Here is a 22,910-nt window from a genome sequence, read left to right as displayed (position 1 = left end):
AGAAGTTGTCGTTAATTTGGGATGCCATTAAACTTTGAGGTGTTCATACGCTACAGTGGTGAGGACTACAGAAATGTCCATAAATATCATCATTCATCCTGAGACTCAGCAGACCTCACCAGCATAAAAAACGAAGTATGCAATAAAAGAATTGCACATTAACTAGCTTTGTCTACAGGCTGAGAGTTGCGATGTGGACACATTCTGTACCTTACTGTGCATACGAATTGTAGATGGCATGTAGGGCCTCTAGGAATCCATGTAATATAAATATTAGATAAACTGTACGTTCAATTTATCACTTTATTCTGTAATTATATCACATGCTACATCTCCTGAGCATAATTCTTGGAGAGAAGAGATATATGTTATATCCCAGTTGGGTGGAAGCTGGCTGCTGCTGTATCCTTTAGTGTATTTGCATCCAAATTATTCATGTGAAGAGGTGCAAAGAGAGCAGCTGAGGGCAAGTGTCCTTTGTTCTGTGGGTAATGATGGGTTAGTTAACCCTTAGAGGAGGGGCTTGTTCAAACCTGATTGAAGTAAATGGAAACAGGGATGTTCCTATGTGAACAGGAAAATATGCCAACCCAGCAGTATATTCGTGAATATTCAGTTATGACCTAAAGTCCATCGAAGTCACGGGAGTCTTGTCAAAGATTTCATCAGATTTAGTCTGTGTCCTAAATACCTACTTGTACTTTAGTACCTAGGTAATATCTCAAACCCCATTTTTGTTCATTCCTGTCGTAGTTTTGAAAATACAAATACCGAAAGGAGCAATGTTTCATTCTTCTCTGTGTGATCTCTGAGTATGTCAGATGTTCACACCTGCCCGAATTTCACTTACTGCTGTTCAATATTGGACACTGAGCAAGGTCTCTATGAAGATGTGTTTTGGTTCCTTCTTTTGGCATGAGAGGTAATTGCAGAGAATTATTTTGCCTTAACAAAAGGCAATACTGCATAACTTTTTTCCCACACAAGATCTCTGTGACAGTAGGAGGAAGACAAAGCAGTGTCCATCTAAGTTTTTAGGGGTATTGTGGCCCTGTCTGCATCCATTTCATGCAGACAGTTTCAAATAGGAGATGAAAAAGTAACCTTGGTAAATTTGTTTGCTTGATGCCAACTGCAAATGAATTCTGAGAAAAGACAAGATATTTAAATAAGCATTTACACCAAAACATAATTTCCTTTAATCTCTCTGAGATTACTTATTGATGCAGTTTTCTGCACTGAGCTACACAGCAGTGCTTTAAAAAAAACACAGGCACGTCTACATTGAGAGACATAAAATCAGCAGAAGTACTGAACAGTAAAGTTTTCTTTCTATAAAATAAATTGATTGATAAAATGTGCATCATAAAAGTAACCCCATTAGCTCTCAGGAAAAGGAAGCTAGTGTTAGTGTTCACAGAGTTTTTCCGCTGTAGTATTCAATCTGGATGACTAAGAAGTGCTGTACTGTTATAAGCCGTAAGAAAAACCTGCAGGAGAACTAGAAGCCTTACCGCCTGATTAAAAAGAGTATGTCCACGTACTAAATTCTGTGGACATCTTATTCTTGTACCATCACCGTGTAACCCGTACGTGATGACTGCAGCTAATGCAGAGTTCAGCCCAGCATTTTCGTAGCAGCTCAATTTGCTGCTCTTGGGTTCTCTAGAAACGGCACTGCAAACAGGGCTCTGTATCGCCTCATTTCAGAAGAGGGCAAAAAGGAGGAAAGTACAATCCGTGTTTTCTCCCATACCAAAAGCCGAGCCGTCCAAATTAACCCTTTCTTGACTCGCACCATCTCTTTCACAACTCGCTCCCTTCCGAGTCACTGAGGATCTGTGCATACTGTGTATCTTGATTAGCAGATGATCTTTGGACACACCTGCAAGATCATATTCCTACCACCTTCAACAGCAGGTCACCAGCATAGCTTTATTTTAGTTAACCAACTATTTGGTATGCCCCTGCTATGATCTATTCCTCGACAATCTTAGGGACAAAGGAATCTTATATCGAATGATTTATTGTACTGAGTGCCTCCGAGAATTGCTCTCCTTCCATGCAGCCTGAAGTAGTACGTAAATTAACACTCATTTGAATGGATGTTGCATAGAGAGTTCATGACAAAGTGTGCATCAGCAAGCAGCAGTGAGCACAGCAAACTCTTTATGTGGCAAATAGAAAAACCTGTTCAGTATTACACTTGTATTCTCTCCTGAAAACTAGGCATCTGCTGGGTATTCTAATAAACCCTGAGCTAAGATTTGCTGCTGTCTTGTAACCCTGCATTAGACATAATTTGTAAAACGTACAGAAATCTTTCTGGAGGAAGTGTACAAGGCACTTAAGACAGATCCATGCAAAACTCCCCAGTTTCAGTCCGTTTGATTCATACAATGTCAGAAAAGATTTTTAGATGAGGTAACTCTTACTGTCTTAATGCTGAACTGTGATGATTTACAGTGGTTTAAATCAACAGACACTAACGCGGGACCTGGCATTTTTTAAATGGCTGGGTTTGGTCATATTGATTTGACTCTTCCAGCCTGTGTTTTTCATGTGATTTGCATTCAAACACGACTTAAATTCTGAAGTAGAATTATAAAGAAGGTTTTGAGTTTAACTGCATTTTATGGCTCAAGTCTGCAAATGAGCTCTAGTTCCAGTAAAAACTGAATGCTGGTCTATGCAAATGTTTAATGGAGCTTAATGACTTTTTGAGCAGCTCTGCTTTGAAGTTTTAACAACTCCGTTCTGATCTCATTTACATTAGTGAACACCCAAGGCTGTTCCTAGAGTAAACCATGATCAAGCTGCCATATCTTAGATCAGAATTACCGCCTAAATTCCTAACAAATCTGAAAGCAAAGGAGTTCAGGTTTGATTGCAAACATTTAGAATTGCTGTAAGTAACAACATTCTTATTGTATTCTTCTTATTTTGATTTATGTTTGGTTTTTGCTTGTTCGTTATCCTTCTTTTTCCACTGACTTCCATTAATATTTATTGTCTGCTCTCAACAACAGCTGTCTGATGAGCTGCTACTTACAAAACAGAAGAGAGGGGAAACACAGCTTGGTGTACAAAATGAACTCCAGTTTGGTTTCAGTAAAGAAAACAACCGTAAAGTCAATGCAGTGAGATTTCTTTATTTTTCTGCTTTGTAGAACCCTGGAGTTGACTTTGGAGATGTTTCTGAAAGAATAGCTCTACGACAGCGACTGCAGTGCCGGAGTTTTAAGTGGTACTTGGAGAATGTCTATCCTGAAATGAGGGTTTATAATAATACAGTCACTTACGGAGAGGTACTGTATGGCTTTGAAAATATATCATGGCTGCATTAGAGCAGTCCTTTCATCTTAGTGGCGGGTATCAGGATGTACAGAGCGATTTCAAGTCCACACAGCAGAAGCAACAGAAACGCCCTCGCCTGCTTTTAATCAACACTAAGAAGCGTAGCTTTGAGAAGCACTGTCCCTCTCATTGGAGTACATCAGATGAAATCATTCTCACGATGATATGCAACCTCCGTGGCTTTCATTTTAAAATAGAGCATCTCAGAGAACAGAAATTTGAGGTAATTGTTTTCCCAAATAGGATGCCACGGACATCATCAAGAAAACATCAGCAGTCAAGAGAGCTAAAATAATTACAGTTAATGAGAACAGTTGAGTTTGCCAAATCATTTTTAGGTAAAGAACCACCTCTTTTTTGGGTTTTGTCAAACTGTTTGAAGGATTATGTTCACTTTATTAATTAATTTTTGCAATCCTCCTTGTTCAGGATAAAAAGCAACATAGCCCTGTTCAGATTATGAGGTGAGGCTACCATTTGGCAGGTCTTTTATCTCATCATGAAAAAGCCATTAGAGGAAAAACAATTTTGCTGCTTTGTGCTCAGATTCTGTATTTTCATTTACACTTATGTACCAGTATTGAGTAAGACCTTGGAACACCTACTTGGAGGTAGCTGAGTGGATAGGTTACTTAACCCAATAAAATGCTGGATTCAAACGCGTTAGAACGTATAGACATTCTGGTTCACCTCAGTTGTCTGGATCATTTCCTTCTCTTCTGTGAACAATCAAAACTCCCACATACGCTTAACCCTGACCTTTAAAGTCAGACATGCCTTCTGTAACTCTTCAAATCTATATCACGTGCCTATAATACAAGGACTGTGAACTGGGGCGAAGTTCTAGGAGCTCTTCCTGCTGCATAATGTTTTTAAGATTCTGTTTTAATTGTCTGCCTGAACTACAATTAAATCCAAAGGCAATATATTATCACAGGAGATCTCTAAATGGGCGTTCTTCCTTTCTGTTCCATTTGATTGGTTTCGTATAAAAATAAGTCAGGCGCTTCAGATATTGATACAAAGTGCAAGTTTTATTGCATAATACCACTTTGCATCCTAATATAACTATCCCTGGCAGTAGCTGAGGAAAGACATTTAGTAAATTCAACAGGAGCTATTAGTAACTGTCAGCTCCGAGAAGGCTGTTAACTGCGAAGAACGTTGGCAGTACTGCCAATGTTGTGTCAATTATACCAGACGGTTAGCAAGCTGGGCTCGAAAAAGAAGTTTGTTTCTGTTGAGTGGTCGCATAGAGGGTTCTTGAGTCAAACAGGAAGTTTAGTGATGCAAGCGTCTAATTCATTAACATGTATAATAAAATGGAGCCACACAAGCTATTTAGCAAGGATAAACTGGCATCGTTCCCTTTCAGTCTTACATGCCTATAATGAAAAAACTAGAGGCTTCATCATAAATGCCGTCAAGCTTGTTATTAAATACTTTCTCTTCTGGTTATTTTCCTGGAGGAAAAGGTGTCTGGATTTTAGTGAGTTTAAAGGAAAATAAATGTATTGAGTAGATGTGAAACAGATTGAAACAGTAGTAAAAATATATTTCCTAGTGACTCAATTCGCATTTTTTAAAGCCGTGTCATAAAACTGTCTTCATCTTCTTTAGCCTTTATAGTACCTGAGTCATAAAATAAACCACCTGAAATTTAACTGTTGCTGAGCCCCCTTATCCCATCAGATTCCCTGTTATGCCCGTACACTATGATATGAAAGATTATTTACTGATTTTTCCAAGATTGCATGCAGGGGCTACTTCCATATTATAGACAACTACTTCACATCTGAACCAAAACTGACCCGTTGACTGTTTCAAAATGTCCATCTAAATAACTTCTCGTTTAAGACACCTGTAAAATTTTTCCACGTCCAAAATATGTGCATAATACTTCTAGTCTAAAGAGAAAGAAAGGCCTGAAAATTCACAAGGGCTCCAGCCCAGTTTTATAGACTTGTAAATTCATCTTATCGGGGGAGGCACATGAATTTGGATCCCTGAACCCACACTTTAAATCTATTAAAAGCCTTCCAGCATTGCTCATCATTGCTGCATCCTTTTACAGCGATGTGCCTTGTGTCACTTCTGTACGTACCCATATACCATATTCTCAATTCAATTTTTTTTTTCACATGCTTTTTTTGTTTTTATATAAGCAATAGGAGCAAACAAAGGGGTGCCACATCCAACGCCAGCCCTGGGTAGTTCCTGTGCCACTTGGTGAAGTCACGTTCTCAACATATAGGGTCAAAATTTATATTTACATAAGGGTAACTTGGAGCAAAATTTGGCCTGGTTTCTTAGAGTGAATTTTATGGGGTTTTGATCCTTGAGTAATTGCTGAAAATATAACTCTGACCTAAGGTCTGGAAAGACAGCAGGTTGTCCAAGTAATATCTTTTCCTGGAGCTAATTCACTATTCGCATCCTGCCGTATCTGGAGAATAAGCATGTGTTTCTCAGAGGACGGTTTTACATACCAGTTGTTTCAATAGCTGTAGTGCAGCCAAGACTTGGCTGGCGTGGACTTGCATCGTACAGGTTAATTTCTAATACGACTGTTTCCTTTCTGATCCGCTTACAGGTGCGTAACAGCAAAGCTAGTGGCTACTGCTTAGATCAGGGAGCCGAAGAGGATGACAAAGCAATCCTTTATCCCTGCCATGGAATGTCCTCTCAGGTAAAGGGTTAAACTCCCCTACTAATGAGAAACTTTTAGCTTAAAGAATTTTCAGAACAAACAAGAAGTAATTTGGTGCATTGGAGTTGAGTTTGGCAGTTGCAAAGGAAAATATCTGGAAAATATCTCCAGTCGTTTTGGGTGTCCTTTCCGAGGTCGTTCAGCATATGAATCTATACATTGAAGATGCCAGTAAGGAAAACAGAAGAATCATGATAATTTAATAACAGAGAGACCCACCAAAGATTAATGAATTTAGACAGTGTGTGCGAGTGAGCAGCTCTTCTCGTTATGGCTTGACTTGTTCTAGGAATAGTATCTCTTTAAATCACCTGTTCATTGCTCCAACAGGCTCCTGTGCGGAAATGAATTAGCGAGCTGCTGATGTGATTCCCCAAGTAGGCAAAAAGTTAAGCACGTCAACTTCAAAGGGAATTAAGAATCTCTTTTAAGTTAATACTTTTCTAAGATAGAAGATTTCTTTTTTGTCAGTCCCTGTGCGTATTATTATTTTCTTAGAGATATCTGAAGATTTTAAAAATACATTTCTTCTTTCCATGGTCATAGTGATATTATTTGTTTTTTAAATACAAGTTGGAGACTATTTAAATCCAGGACTTAAGCTTCTCTGAAACGTAATTCTAGTTTCTTTGTAAGTACTATCAGAATCAAAACTATGTTAATGAACGTTCTCATGCGTAAATAAACCCTGACCTTATCATGGACTTCACAATTGTCTGAAGTTCGGTAATACATATATTGATTTGGAGTCCTGGCTCGTACAGCACCGTGGCGTAACATGAGTCGCAAAATATAAATATTGCCTATTGTGCTTAATTGCAAGCGCGTGAAGAGTCGTACCTTGTTAGAGGAAAGTGAGATAGACAGTAATTGCTGCTGACAAAATGTCCACCTTTGGCAGGATCATTATGGAACATTTGACTGACACTTTCCAAGTAGAGGCAGAAGGAGCAGCCTTTGAGTAAGGTAACAAAATAGTGTTGCTTAATTAGATGTAAATGAGCTTTTCAAGAAGACTCTAGTTAGAGATGCCACGACACTCAGAGAGAGCTCAGTCTCTTGCTCCATTCTGATTCTGACCAGAAATGTGCAAATTGAAGTACTTCCAGAAAGTCCCTTTGCAACATCTAATCTCCTATCATCGTGCCAGCATTGAGAAGAGTAATGAAATAAATGGTTCTGACTGCAATTTATTTTGCAATTTAAGCCCTTAACCTACTTGTTTGCCTCCATGGCTCCTGGTTCATAGAACATGTTTGACTTCCAGAAAAAGAAAATGGATGAGGGCTTAAGTTACTGTGAATTTATTTGAAAGGAAGCGTGATGTGACCAGCTTCTCCTGACTGACTCTTGTAAACCTCGGGGCATAAAGTAGCTCACCTCCCAGCATCCAGCTTTGACTAATTTTTTCCATTAAGGAACAGGTCATTTTCCTTTTAGTAAGATGTAAATACGTTGCAGGGTAGATGATGCCTTTTGAATTGTGGGCCATAGACTAGACACTGGGCAGCTCTTCTCCGGTGCAAACAACAATACGCAAAGCAGGCACTGCCCAAGAAGTCGAAGCTGGGTAGCGACCAGTTAAATCTCCTCTGGCTTGCTTCTGCTACAGGTCTTGGCATCCTGTCTACACGAATTTTCTGGAAAAGCCTGAAAAGCTGTTTGTAGTCTTTACGTTACAGCCACAAGCTAGAGCCCTTTTGTTACTAGCATTGTATAAACACATAGAAAGAGAAAGTCACTTCTAAAACCCCTGAAATCCAAAGCATCTCCCGTGTGTGAGAATTGTTTAAGTACGGGAACAGCAAACAGTTAATCTACCAAATCATCCTGCAGAACTTTCCATTTCTTTTTTTTTTTTCTTTTTAAAAAAAAAAAAAAGGAAAAAAGTTTTCATTCTGTAAGAAACACCAAGCAGAAGGCAGAGGTGATGTTTTATCTAAGTTGAGTGTTTCACAGACAAGCATGGGTTGGAGCCACTCAAATGCAGCCAAGTTAATTAATGATTACACAGCTGGAAAACTTCTATCATCTCTCCACAATTTACAAAATTAATTCAGTATGAGAACCACAGCTGCACAAACCCCAATCAAGGATATTTAAGCACATAGCATGAAAGGTGTTGACAGTGAGCGTTTTAATATATTAAATAAACATTTTTAAAGCCCCTTTTCTAATCAGCCTGGGTGAGCACAGTTGTCTGCTATGTTTAGCTTTCAGTTTCTGGCATTTTTCATCTCAAGCATAGGGCATAACATGCCCCTATCGAGTTGAGATTTGGGTTAGTTGTACATGCCTGCTGAATATAAATGAATATAAACATGAAACTCATTTTCACCAGTTAGGTTATCACTGGTGCTTAGTGTGTCCTACTGGTGTGAAAGCGTCTCGCTATTCAGCTACGGTCTTGTCTGGTTTTCATACTCTTCAATTCTGACAAGCAAAATACCGGTGATTTTAGTATACACCCGGTTCCACTGAAACCAACAGAAGTCAGTCAAGTGTTCAAAGAAAGCTGAGGTAGGAATAAGATTACTGTTCACTGATCTGTGATGAAATGCTGTTCTCTTCTAATTCTTACCCTTCTGTTTCCCTTGCATATTGCACACCTCTGAATGGTGGCGTCCTGCGTTACCAGTGAAAAATAAAATCACTCCACCGTTACCAGGCTCCATGAACAAAATACCTTTCCCTATGTGTATTCTCAAGACCAGTTTTTACCATGATAAATCACATCTTTTCAATGACATCAGCTTTTAAATTTTTCTATTCAAACAGAGGCAAGATCTTTTATGGATGATCGGGAATGCATTTAGCCTGAGTTTACATCAATTTAGCATAATGAATTTGACTCAGGCTCAGTCAGTGTAAGCTAACAGGTCTAAGCTGATTCCAAAACTCACTTTACAGAAAAGTAGTGTCATTTTTATATGTGTTCATTAGATCAGCAGTTTGAATCTAACCCCTTTCAGAAAAAACGTTTGCAAAATACTTCTGGGAGAGCAATAGGAAACAGTCCAGGGCTAGAGAGAATTCAGAAACAAAGCGATATACTGGGGTCTTGAACTGCCTGGCCCCTGCATGCCGCGTGGCTTGTACAATCGCCTGTAAAGCCCATTGGTTCTACAGCACTGCATAACACCCTTTCGTTGTAAAACAAGGGGTTTTTTAAAAAAAGGAGGGGCAGGGGGGACATGATAGAGGGACAACACGGATGACACAACCCCCCAAGAGTTGAATATGTTGTTCTGGAAGCTCCTTAGAATCACTATAGGACACACAGGCTTTGAACCATCTGAGAGCACTTTTACAGCCTCAGTGGAAATATTCACAGTCTCAGAGTCTGTCTCGAATGCTGTGATGTGGAGCTGATTATACGGCATGTGAAAGAAGAGGAGAAGTTAATAAAATGGCATCCTGGGATAGAAGGGCCCCGTGAACAGCCTCCTCCTCCGCCCTCCTCTCCTCCCTTTTCTCAGCAAGAGAAAGAGGAGGCACTGCAGGCTGAGAGCGAGAACTCCCTCGGCACTGAGATCAAGCAGAAAGAAGGGAGATCTCCATGTTCAGATTCCTGGAGCTCGCAGCTACGCAAACAGATGGAATAAGAGGAGATGAAAGGCTTTACTTAAACTGTTGCCTGAGGGCATATATTTAACGTTTTGCCTGGTAGAACTATGGCTTTTCAGAGTTGCACGCTGACTGCGTAGAGCAGGGTGGATGAAAAGGTAGTTTCTTAACTTGTAGGAAGCCGTAACAAACCTGGGAGTTTGGTAACTTGTGATCTGTTTGTCTTGTGGTGACAAGTATTCTAGAGATTTAAGGTATTCGGATGCGGGTATAGCTCGCCATTTCAGTTTCTGTGTCAGCTTACAGCTTACCTCAACCTGCAGGGCTGAGGGATCATTAAAGATTTCTTTTTGCTTAGAGAACAAGAACGAGAGAGAGGGCTTAAGTGTAGTGTGGAAAGCTACCAGACCCGCCCGTGCAACTGTTTCCTACAAACCATTACCTGCTGTTATTTTGTGCTTTTTTTCACTTGGCTGGAAATTAGCAGGAATGGATTTGCAGAAGTCCGATCCTTCAGTTAAAAGCTGGCATTTACTTATGACATTGATGCTCCTGGAGGATCAGGCAGCACCGCTCGCTATTTTTGAACCAGATACAGTGGCTTTGATAAACAACCTTTGACATCTTTTCCATTCTGCTCAGATTTCTGAATGTTGAAGGGACAACTATCCTACGTTATCATAGGTACAGCAGATAGTATCAGGATTAGATCTTGGAGAACTTAATAGAGCACTTGGCTTCAGTGTCGTTTATGTGGATCCTTCAGCTTTTCTCAGATAAAAGAGAAAAACTGAGTGAAGGCCCATCCTCATGCGATGTATAAAACCGTGTTTCTGTTCTGCAGCTTGCATGGGAGTTGTGGATACAGAAGGCTCTCAGCCCAGCGAGACTTGCACAGACATTTTTTTTAACGACTGGGATTGAATATTCCTTAATAAAGGGGACTTGTCATTTGATTTTGGCTGGCTGGCACTGGGAATGGATTTGGTGTGATGTATCATGCCCACAGTTCTAATGCAAATTCAGAGGTTATTCCTTGTTTGGAATGGTAGTGGCGCTCGGGTGTAATTTTCACACAGCAGGTGTAATTTTCACTATTTCATTGGCTCTGTATCCCAGTTCCTGCTTTCTAGCCTACAGTAATAAGCAACTTATTTTAATGCTTATTTTATTTTCACAGTTTATGTTGTCTCTAGGAAGTTACGATGTGAAGTCTTTGGAGGCAGATGTTATTAATTGCGTAGTAGTTTCTTGAACCTTAATTTCTGGTGTGATTTTGCAGAAGCAGGCGCTAAAGCTTTACTGTGTAATGTGGTCTGAACTGAGATAATTGTTTGTGGATTTTTTTTAGAATTTTTTTTTTATTTTAGGCTAACGTTTTTATGACTGTGGGAACTCTTGGTGGAAAGTACAGATTGAGGAAAATTAAGCCCATGATGTTCCATTTGTCTCGTCACTGTACAGATAGCAGTTTCCTGCACGGAGCCATCTCTGACTCTCTTGAGCTGTCACACAACTGCCACTTTCAATAGTGGAGACAGTTTATAATAGAGTTAGTGTATCTTCCACTTCTAAGGCCTCAGTAGAAATGGTACTTTGTGCTTTGACAGGCTTCTGCATAACAATGTCTTTCCCAAACACATGGCTAGTGCGATGCAGAGCACATGCAATTCTGGCTATTGAGATTCTAAAGACAAAGAATGGTTTAGACCTTTTTAATATCGGTACAGAAAATGCTGCTCATCTTAAACCACAGGGAAAATTGTTCCTGGACTATAGAGCAGGTAGCCCATTATAAACAGTGGTTCTGATTATCTAAATAAGGCAAAGCCAAACAGGTTCCTAGATGGTATTTTGGGACCTGCAGAGGAATAATAAAGACTGCACGATGCACGCATTTCCCAGTCAGTGTAAGTTTCAGCCATGCCTGCAGTTCATCTGAACTCTGCTGGGTACCCATTAGATATGAGAAGTGTGAAATACACAGACAGGTTTTACTTTTTCTAAAAAAAAGGGTTGTGGGTTTCTTTTTCCCCCCATCCTCTATATGGGAAAAAAGGAAGTTAATTTGTCCGAGCTGGCAGTATATTCATATTTTGAATCACTTTGCTTGAGCTTCTTTTACATAGGTCCCCTGTATCGTTCTAGTTAAAGGGGAAAAAAAAAAAAAAAAAGGGTACTGATTTAGTGTGTATAGACAGCACCTCGATAATGACATTGTTCATCCCAAGGAGCATCTTCCTGTGGTTATCCCTCTGTTTTCTCTGATGGAGACTCTGTTCTAACTCTGCGCTTCACATGGTTGCTCTGAACAGAAGTGGCAGGTGGGGAAATGGAACACGTCGTTTGTCAAAGGGCATCTGGTCTGGGAGCGAGCAGACCATGGTCTTTTTGCCACCAGCAAGATATGATTATTCACAGCACGATTCTTCTGAGGTTAATAAGGATGGCTGTAGAAAGCTAGACTCTAACGCGAGGGGTTTTGATTGACTCTTAATGATATCTCATGCGCTGGTCAGTAGCATCCAATAAAAGGCAGGCACTTCTGACCTTCCTTCCCTTTCTTGTTAAGTCATTTCAGCCATATAACAGCAATAAGGCCAGACAGGCAGTGAATTTCCTGGGTGATAATTGCATTTCTTTGGTGGCTCAGATCTTCACCCTGCAGCATCCTGCCTCACAGCGTACAAGCCATGTAGCCGACTCCATTTTGCAGTCTTTTGGTGCCTGGGTGCCTCACTTTACTTCTGGGGGAAGAAAGGCAAAATATTTTGCTGGTGTAATGACTCTGGATTTAAATACAGAAGAAGTGAGAGGTAGACACGTCTGATTTGATGTATTGGCCTGTTGCCAAATTATCATTGTGCATTTTTGCTTTAATGTGCTTTGAAATCTCCCTCAACGGGCTCCCCCTCAACTGTCTAGAAAGTAGCAGTAATTAAGGGGATTACTTATTAATTCTGGCAACTTATAAATGAGGACTCCATCGCTATCATAGTTATCTTGGTGCAACATGATAGAGTGAGCAGACGGAGCGCCTTTTCCCTCTAAATGAGCATCCTAAAACCACCCTTAAGGCTTTGAGGCTTTATTAGAATACAGAGTGAAACAAATTGTGGTAGAGAACAATCAGATCTGGAAGAGGCAGAATAAAGGGTTTGAAATCAACCTTCCTTCAGAGACTGCGGGATGAAGGGCCACTGTCATCCAGCCGTTCTTTAGTGGCTTCTTGGGTTGCAAGAAACTTTTCAAGGTTCCCAGTGGAAGAGAGTTTTTTCCTCCAGTGCCTCTGAGATGTGGGGACTCCTCTCGCGGGGTCTGCAGGCTCTGCGCTGCCTGTGTCCCCTCCCACGGGCGCTCGGAGAAGGAGCAGTGTCACCTTCCCCTCTTGCCCAAAGGCAAAGGGGCAGCCACCCTCTGCTTACAGAAAAATACTGCTGTGAAGACAGCAAAACAGTTCTCTTCCATCTTGCGACAATTCGTCCCGATCGACAAGAGCCATCAACAGATATTCTCTATGTCCTTAAATATTTTCCCTTGGTCCAATATTAATGTAATAAAATATATTCTGGCATGCTGAGATTATAAGAGACCACGTTTTTTACCTCACCTTCTACGTAGGGATTTTTTTTTCTTGAGGGCCATTTTACTTCGAATCACTTGAGGCAAGCGAAATCATCACTTAAAATAGAAGAAAGGTTAAAGAAAAATATTACACTCCTGTAAAACTTAGCTTGAATGATTGTGCCTGCTTAAGTTTTTTTATTAAAAAAAAAACCAACCCTACCTCTAAAATAATAAATGGCCCTCACGTGAAGCCTCTAATTACAGCCAGTAGCATTTACCACATGGCTAAACTGCAGAACGGTTAAGCCTTACACAAAACTGAAATATCAGACTGTGATTCTTTATTATGTAGGCCTGAAGCATATGTTAGCAAATTTGCTGTTATTACCCTCGTGATTTCATGGGGGGTTTTTTTAATATTTTTGGATACTGGTTGCACGGTTGGATTTTTTCAGTAACACTTATTTACAAAAACTAATTAGACTTGTTGCTATCAATAGCCTCTAACAGAGCTCTTAAGAACAAACTGCATGGCAAATTGACATCGTGTCCTTGTTAAATCAATTCCTGCTGAGTGCGTATGATTTACATATTGATTCCTTCACTTTCTTGATTGCCCTTTTGCAGTGAAAGAGCGGGTAGGGAATGGTGGGGAGCAGAGGTGAAAGAAGGGAATATTGTGTCCTATGAGAGATCCCGTGTTGGTAAAACAAGTTTCCTAGGCTTTGCCCTTGAGCAGCGTGTGCTGGACCGCGAAGGTCCCAACGCGCAGCAGGACCTCCCAAGGACTTGGGGCAGAAGCCGGCAGGGAAGGCAGCTGCAGGTCGGCTTCGTGTCCCACCGCTGGAGTCCCTGGGGCTGCGGTTAAAGATTTCCCTTTCCTTTCTTCCCCAGCTTGTCCGCTACAGCTCGGAAGGCGTCCTGCAGCTGGGGCCGCTGGGCTCCACGGCCTTTCTGCCCGACTCCAAATGCCTCGTTGATGACGGGAAGGGCAGGACACCGACTCTGAAGAAGTGTGAGGATGTCCTGAGGCCAGCACAGAGGTTCTGGGATTTCACACAGGTATGGAAGAGCTCAGGGGGCGTTGCGGAGATAAATCAAAGAGGAATGCTGCTCTAGAGGAAATTCGATGAAAGACAAGGAGGTCTTTACAGGACTATTCTAGGAATCCCCCCTATGCCTTATAGAAATAGTCAGATATGTTTTCCATAGGTCATGTGCTATCCAGGAATCTTCTTCTATTATTACTAAGAATTTTGGGGTGTGCTTTCTAGGAATTTTTAATTATCCTTTCTTGGAGTATTCTCATTTTCTGTAGTGATTGTCAAGAACATGCTTGTCTTTTTTTTTTTTTTTTGAGTGTCTAGGAATTTTTGTTTCTAGAACTTCTAGGATTGTTCTAGCCTCTTTCTAGGAATTTTGAGATGTAGAGCTTTAAAATAGTTTTTACGATTTCCAAAGCTTTCTTACAGGTTTCTGGGATTTCCTCTATCTTGGGGTCTGTAGGGATTCTCTAGTGCTTTTTAGAGATTGTCAAGTGATTTCTAGGGAATTTTCTAGCAATTCCTAAATGTAGAATTATCACAGAATTGTTTGGGCACTTTGTATGGATTATCTAGCTTCTCCTTGAAATTTCTAGCACTTTCTAGGGACTTTTATCACTTGATATATACAGAACTTTCCAGACATTTTATAGTGCTTTCTAAGGATTTAGAGATCTAGCGCTGTTTTTCTTCTAGTCTTTTCACCTTTTCTGTTCTTTCTCCTAATCCTTCTTTTCTTTTTTTGTTTTGTTTTGTTCTCAGAATGGTCCAATCATCAGCAGAGACACTGGCCGCTGTCTAGAAGTGGAAATGTCAAAGGATGCAAATTTTGGGCTCAGATTAGTCGTACAAAGGTGCTCGGGGCAAAAATGGATGATTAGAAACTGGATAAAACATGGCCGACACTGACTGCTGGGGCTGGGAAGCTGCCTCCCCTGCCGTTGTCCATTGCTCAGTGTGCCATATCTTGCAAGGCATTTGTCTTAAAGCAAATTAGTTTGAACAGGACCTGGCTCTCAGGAGTCCTCCACAGTTGGGCATTCAAAGGAAAAAAGAAGAAAAAGGAAAGCAGACGCATACACGCCCTATTTGACTCTTCCTTGCTCCAGCAGACGACCTGGGAAGCTTAACAAGAGTTTTCTGTTGATTTGGAAATCTTGCGAAGATCAGAACGTGACAAAGAAGTGGGTTCCTTAAGCTCTCCTAGAGGAATTAATAGACGGATGTTTCTATGGTTGAAAGGGGAGATCTCAGTACTGCCTCATAAAGAGAGTTCTCTGATGGGTAGCTTTTTAGCTTTAAGTTATTGACTGGTGCACAACTCCTATGGTGAATAATCATGTGCCTTTTTTATTGTACTTCATATAAAAGGGGACTGGAAAAATCCTACCTTTTCAGCATGTCTGGTTCATTGTACTAAACAAGATCTGTAAATTACACTGGAAATATAATATAATATATGATAAATTTCAAGGTTGATTGTTTAGGAGTCTCTATTTCTAGAAAGAGACTGTTCCGCAAATGTTTACGGGTGGTTCTCAACCTTCAAGCTGCTAAAAAGCAGCATTTTAGAGACCTCTTCTAGTTAAACACAGGTAAATGTTGAATAGGTAAAATAGCCACGTGCTCCATTATATTGCCACATTTTACGTTTCTTGGATGTAAAGGCATCACGATATAGCACTTGCATATTTAACTCTTTCAAGGCAGTAAATGTCCTAATAGATGGATGAAGTTCTAGAGGTCTCGGTTGGCCCTGAGTACACAAGTGCAAGGCTCCCATCCCGCAGTGCCGCGCGTGTAGGTGCACTGTTGTGTTGTTTCAGAAACTGCCTGGAAGCCGGATGCTCGTTACTACTGAAAATAAGGTGGCTGAGTTAGGTGCCATCTGTGGAATTTAACAACTTTAATCTTCCGTTTTGTTACCCATCCTGTGAAAATGTCAAATGTGAGCAAATACGCTTTGTGAGCACTGTCTAGACAAATTTCCTGACCAAACCAACAAAGTCTTCTCAGTTTTTGAAAAACAAACAAAAACCTAGTGATACGAGGGCAAATCAGAGCAAGAAATAACTAGGCAGCATCTATAAGTACTGTTACTCTGAAATACAAATATTTTACTCTAGTTGACCTGTTGACAGCGTCTTTGTGGACCTGAATTTCACAATGTATCCGGTGGTTCATGCAGGATCCGTGCACAGGTAGCCAGAGCAATGACAAAGCTGTATCCAAAAGGCTGGCGGAGTTGATGACCACTGTCAATGTCAGCAGGCTTTGGATGTGGGTCCATGGCAGACAGCTTTTCGTTACAGAAGATTCAGTCATGCTGACGGAGAGACACAGGTGGTATCTGTTAACTTCACTGTTTAATATTTTATAGTAATTTTTTTTAAAGAAAGTTTTGTTTTACTGAGCCAGGGAAATAGGTAATTGCAGACACTGCGGTACTGTGAATCTGTTTCTTGAAGAGCTTTTGCCATTACTATTTCAGGGCATGCTGAACAAAATAAAATGGAAGCAAAGTTAATTTTTCAAAGGCATGATGTGTAATAAAATATTTACTTTTAACATGCAAAAATCCACCAGTTCTTGTCAACTCTTGGTTGGTTGGTATCCAGAGAGCATATTGCTGTATTTTGCCACAATTTTATTTTGAAACAGTGCGTGCAAGATGTTATACAAAGCAAATTCTCCTGGAGTTTATTTGTGGCTCATAGCTGATCTTTATTTACGTCACGTGGATCAGGATATGCATGAATGTATACAAAAGAATAATTATGGGTGAGATTCTAAATATAAATATGCTTAAAATTCTGTGTTTATGGTTAGTTGAACATGACCTTTTGAACGGTGTAATAAGACATGCAGGGAGAGGTAGCATCTTTAATAAAGCAAGCAATACAGTAAAAAATCATGGACAAGCTGAGTATTCAGGCCGTCCTGTGGGTCTGAAACAGGTAGGAAGCTTCAGGCGAAATACAGATTGGGAGCAGCTGCCCTGTATTTAACCTTCTTGTGTTAACCTATTAGGCAGTTTAAAAGGATAGTTACCATCTATGGAGCAGGTGTTGAACGCTTTGTACAGGAGTTCTATTTGTAAGTAACTTTTCATCTTCTCTCCAGATACAATTTAAAAGGAAGAAATTGTGTAAAAGCTGCATTCTTTTTTTGTTTACTCTGATGGGGTTTTACTCCATGTAATACTTGGCTGAGGGAGGCGAGAAGGCAAAAGAAGGGAAAGACGGTTTTACCAGGTCAGCTTTTTGGGGGAGTGAAGTCACAGGTCATTCACACCATTTGTAGTCTTTCCAGTTAATAAGTGCTATTTTATGTGAAGATGGTTGGAAGTTGAAAGTAATTATATATCAGTCTGACTACTAAATGCCTAACTATGAAGCGTATGGAGTTACCGTACTACCAGAAGCTAATATGCCACATGCTGCGCTTTTTTTTGCCCCCCCCCCCCTTTTTTTTTTTTTTTTTCTTCCTTGTCTTGAATTGCCAGCCTACACTTGGTTAGTAATGGGGCAGCAAGCCTTTCACATCCTGGGTGAGTTAAAAAGGAACACTGACTATTTGGAGGAATATACCAGGTTTTAAATTTACTATCCCAAAAGGTGTGCTGCATTTGTGGTTTAGGAGCTTTGAAGCTGAGAAGACCAGATAGATCTGTGTTTACTAGCAATGATTTCAAGCAAGCAGGACAGCCCTTCACTATGACACCACCATAATGAACAGGAATTGGCTGTCCTCAGAATTTCCCTATTGCAGGTTTTCAGTGCCCCGTGCAAAGCGTTTGAATGTGGCCACACCGTCTAACGGAGATGGTCACTCCTGGCAAGCGCTGAGTGCAGAGGCCACAGGCTGCAGAAGGCCTGCAAGAACCAGACTTTCAGTATAAGAAGGAAAGCAGATTTTTGTGATAAGTTACATGGCTCTGAGATTTACGGAATAATATAAAAGAATTCAAATAACTCTTAAAGGTGGAGTTGTTATTTTCTGTGATTGTCATTTTTTTTTTTAAGATTTACTGAAACAATTTCTTACATTTGAGAAATACATCTGTTGGATTATTTTTTCTTTAGTCTTTGTCTGTCTGAACCACTGCTTTGGCTGTGGTATTAACATGGTGGCTCTGCATGTGAAAGAGAGGATCTTAAATATTCTTTCATAAAAGGAATAATAATTAAAAAAGCCCTGAGTATTATCTGTTTTAACCAAAGTCTATGTCTCTCTTGTCAGTATTTCACCCCTTAGTATAATCTGGAGTACTGCTTAATGTTTTTTCAAATTTTCAGTCGTTTCCCACAGTGCAGCAGTCCAGATATTATGAAAAGTATTTAATATAGTGTAATATGCCTTGTAGAGAAAACTCAGATCAGATTCTTCAATTGCTATTTTGTTTGATTTAGGAGATTATGGAGTTAAATACTGGGTCATAGGACAGAAGAATAGAAGGTGAGAAGGCACACCATGTCTAGTACGCTGCTGTCAAAGGCAAACCAGTAAAAACATACTTTTGTAAGCATGTCAGGATCCCTAAAAATTAGGTTTGAGTCCTGTGGGAAAAACGCCCTATCTTCTTTGAGAGCTATAAACTATTTTCCAAGCTGAATTTATGCTTGGCTTGATTAAAGCCATTTGTTCCTCAGCCAAAATTGTCCTCTAGCCTTATTGGTTCACTGGTTCCTGAGGCATGCTAACCTCTAGTGGAAAGCAACTAAGAAGGAGAAGAGCTAAAAGACGTGTTCTTGAAGCACCCAACGGATTCCATTGCAATTACATAAAGATCTATATTGTCCTCATCCATGAGGCATGAGAACTCCTCAGGACTGTCCTACAACCAAAAAGGTACACTCTGGTTCCATAGAAGTGATCTAAAACAAAAATATGGAAACAAACAACAGTTCTTCATACATATTCTGAAAGTGTTGAACTGTGTCTCATTTCAATGAATAATTTGGGGGTTGGCGTGTCTGAAGATCAGGCCTTCATAGTCCTTTAGAAAGCGTTTATGTTTCCATCAGGCTGCTCCTTTTTAAAAACTGTGGTCTAGTAGATGAAAACCTTACTCGCCGTGTGACAAGGGGTGTAATCTATCTGACACAGGACAGCTGAAATTTTAAGTACTTAAGCCAGAGCTAATAAGATTTAATGAAACAGCAGCAGTCCTAATCTGTTCTTTAGATCAATTACACAGCATGTAATTCCTTCAGTATCCAGTATTCATTTGAAATGGTTCATTAACAGCCATACTAAAGCACATTATGGCCTGTTTTGGGATCCAATGAGTTGGATTGTAAGAAGAATTTTAATAGAAACTGGAGTTCACAGAGAGTTAGGCACGCTGTTATTCAGGCCACAAATACCTTTGTTTTTTTCATGAAAGGCTTTGGGAAGAAGAACAACTGTCAGAATTTGCTTAATTGAAAATATTTCTAGCAATGATGTTCCATTTTTGACTGCTATTTTGACTGGCTGCTTCTTGCTGCTAATCAAAGTCGATCTTGAGGTCCTGCCACAGATGAAAGACGGTATTGCAAATTAGAGGAACTAGCTAACAAGCTGGATGGAAACCACGGAATGATCAGGTCTTCACGTGTCTCTAGATCTGGATGGCACCAAAGTAAATTTAATACTATGTTCTTTCTGGAAAGAATCCCAAACTTAACACATTTTTGTATTGCTTCATCAGGAATACCTATTTGAGAGACCACTGTAACGTGTACCTCTAAATCTTATTTTTGCAGAAACAAAATACATGTGAGATTAGTGGACTTAAGATGAGAGCTGTAATTACTGAATGCATGGAAAATACATTAATTGGCACCATGGTCTACCAAAGTATGTGTGTCGTGCATTTATAGCTTCCTGTGTGGTAACAAGGATATTCTTGAAATACTAATGTGCTGAATACGTTCTGCTAGAGATGGAGTCTTCTTACCTAGAGAACTACGGGAACTCAAGGAGTAAATACTGAAATTATATAGTTAATAATTCTTACTGAATTTGGCACATCAATATTTACATCTTCTAAAAAATGTAATGAATTAGCTTCAGGTTCTCTCTTAATCTCCCTATTTTACTCTGGCAACTTGTCCTTATAAAGATCTGGCCGTGTGAAGACTTCAGCTGTGTTTTTACAATGCCCCAGCCATCAAGGGCATTAGAAAAAGAGATTTACAGTGACCTCTTTAGTACATTGTAATGGATTTTAGAATGGTTTCACAAAATACATTGACTTATATTACAAAAGCATTAATGATATGTAACTGAAGGTATTGAGTTCACCAGCTGCCCTAAGTGTTTTCTTTGGCCAAGAATAATTACTTATAAATACCCCAGTGAAGCAACATACGGCAAGCTGATTTTGAAGAACAGAGTTTCTGAATGCTCTGAAGAGCATTCTTCAAAGACCTATAGAAGTATTTATTGCTTTTCATAGGGTTATAGTTTTCTATTGGTCATCAACAAATATTGCCCAGTTTTCAAACTCTTTGTAATAAGTTTAATTTAAAAAACTAATGCAGCAATTGGAAGGCAAGTTGTGACTGCAAATAATTTTTCATTATGTGGCGCATCATCAAATCAATTTGTATTTACACTTGAAAAGTTAATAAATTACTATGCATTTTACTGCTGACATGAGCTGCATTTTTTATTATTGTACATTTAGACACCTTGTATTTAAAATTCAAAGTTTTCACACAAAGGAAAACTGGAAAAGCAAAGTATACGTGTATATTAAAATATAAATTGCACGTAATCTGTTCTGAAAGGTAGTCAGCCCATTTTTGAGATGAGCACAGCGCACTTGGCAGCAGATTGCAAGCTGTTCTAAAGCAGACGAGCTCTGTGCATGTCAGAGGAGACGCATCACCACACGCTCATTAGAGACTTGGCCCCTGAATGCGCACATCCAAAACTAGACTGATAACAGCACAGACTACGATCGCATGGTGACTGCCAGACCTGAGGGGAGGCTTGTCTTCCCAGCCCAGTACAAAGACGTACTTGCGTAATGCTTGCAGGTACCAGTCCACACAGCAATACAAGCTCTGTTCTTCTATGGTCCCGCAGGACTAGTAAGTGCATTCAAACATAGATTAAGAAAATCCCCATAAAAAAAATTCTGACCATTCCTGGAATCACTGAACCATGGGGAAAAATATGTGATCGAACCACAGCCAGGAAGCTGATGATTAAAGTGTTCTCTTCCTAGGAGTTTTGCGTTGGAGCTATGTTTTAGTAATTCAACTGTGTAAGAGCACAACTGATCATTCATTGATGTGTTACTGTTCTGAAGAACACAACAACTTATACTTCCCCAATTGCCTAGTTAATACAAAGGACTGAAGGACATCCCCTGCCCTGTGACTTGACCCTGTATCAACAGCGAGGCCGGATTTGCAGGTGATATAAAATGTCATTGCACTGCTGCAGCCAAGGAAGTTGTGGGAACTAGAGTAATTTATACCATCTATAGACCTGGTCTGTTGCAACTGATGATACTGCTATTGACTTAATTTTTTTTCTGCTTCCAAAGTCACTTTTATCTGCACAGGGGCAATAGAAAGGGGATAGGAAGGCGCTTATGAACTCTGTTCTATACTATCATACTTCTACCAGAAGTCTACACAGCCCAGCACCTCATCATTGAAGAGAGTCAATAATTGATGTTTAAAAGAATGAAATAGGAGACAGGGAAAACGTAGAATGATCCTTTCATCATATATCTCCCCCTAACTTCAAAAGGTAAGGACTTCCCAAGCCAGAGGCTATACACACCAACCCCACCTTTAGATTTAATAACTCCTGTGGGCCTGTATGTCTCTAATCCACTTATACCTCTGGATGTCACAACATCCTGAGTAATAAATAGCACAATTGCTGCGAGTCAGTATCTCTGCTTTTCATTCCATAGGATGCCCTGTAGTTCTCTTATGGTGAGAAAATGTGAATAACTGCTGCCAGCTCTTTTTTAACACCCTTCTTAGTTTGACCTCTGTCATCCTCTTTTAAAATATATTTCAGAACTGATTGAGTGTCGTGCTTTTTTTGTATTGCTAGCAAACAACTTTGTAAAAGCGCAAGCAGATGCTCTGTGTCATATATTGGATTGGGTGATAGCACGGTGAGAACCGGTCAAGTTCTTGAACCGCTCAGCAGTATAAAACTTACGTTACTGGTTTTAACATTGATTTTGGATCTCAGCCAGACTGTTTCTCCTCTGTTATGCACAAAGTTTGCAATTTGTGATCAGAGAGCACAGAGCATCTGAGAAAGGATCTGACACCTCCTCTCATTCTGCCAGAAAGAACTGCCTGCCCTGCTCCTCCAGTGAGGAGGAGGCCGTAGGTCCTACCCATGGGTTGCAGTTGTGTGACCAGGCTGAAACATGCTTCATGCTCCTGACCCTCTTGTACACCTCTGCTTCAGTTGAATTAACTGGGTGAGACCTGAGTGCACGAGCTTCCTCTTGCCTGATTCCTACAAGGACAGTGACAGCAAAAGTCAATGAGCAGTTGTTAAGTGATTCCCTGGTTTCTCCAGAGGAAGCAGCATTGGCTGTAGTCTTCAGGTGGCAACAATACAGTCAGCCTCAGAAGGAAGAGCCTGACACAGCCTTAGATGACTTAGCTCCATCTTCAAGATCAGTCTTTTTT

General features: G+C 40.1%; 1 protein-coding gene across 2 annotated transcripts in view; it reads left to right on the top strand.

Moving 5' to 3' along the window:
- The window catches only part of GALNT9 (polypeptide N-acetylgalactosaminyltransferase 9), a 213,507-nt gene extending 198,354 nt beyond the window's left edge, over positions 1–15,153 (top strand). For both annotated transcript variants that reach the window (XM_054219677.1, XM_054219675.1), the window contains 4 exons: positions 3,171–3,308; positions 5,951–6,046; positions 14,096–14,263; positions 15,007–15,153. In XM_054219677.1, the coding sequence (XP_054075652.1) occupies positions 3,171–3,308; positions 5,951–6,046; positions 14,096–14,263; positions 15,007–15,153 (549 nt within the window). The remainder of the gene's footprint in view (positions 1–3,170; positions 3,309–5,950; positions 6,047–14,095; positions 14,264–15,006) is intronic.
- Positions 15,154–22,910: the final 7,757 nt, after the last annotated feature.

Source organism: Rissa tridactyla, chromosome 13 (genome assembly GCF_028500815.1).
Source record: "Rissa tridactyla isolate bRisTri1 chromosome 13, bRisTri1.patW.cur.20221130, whole genome shotgun sequence".
Taxonomy (NCBI): domain Eukaryota; kingdom Metazoa; phylum Chordata; class Aves; order Charadriiformes; family Laridae; genus Rissa; species Rissa tridactyla.
This window is presented reverse-complemented; position numbering and strand designations above follow the sequence as displayed.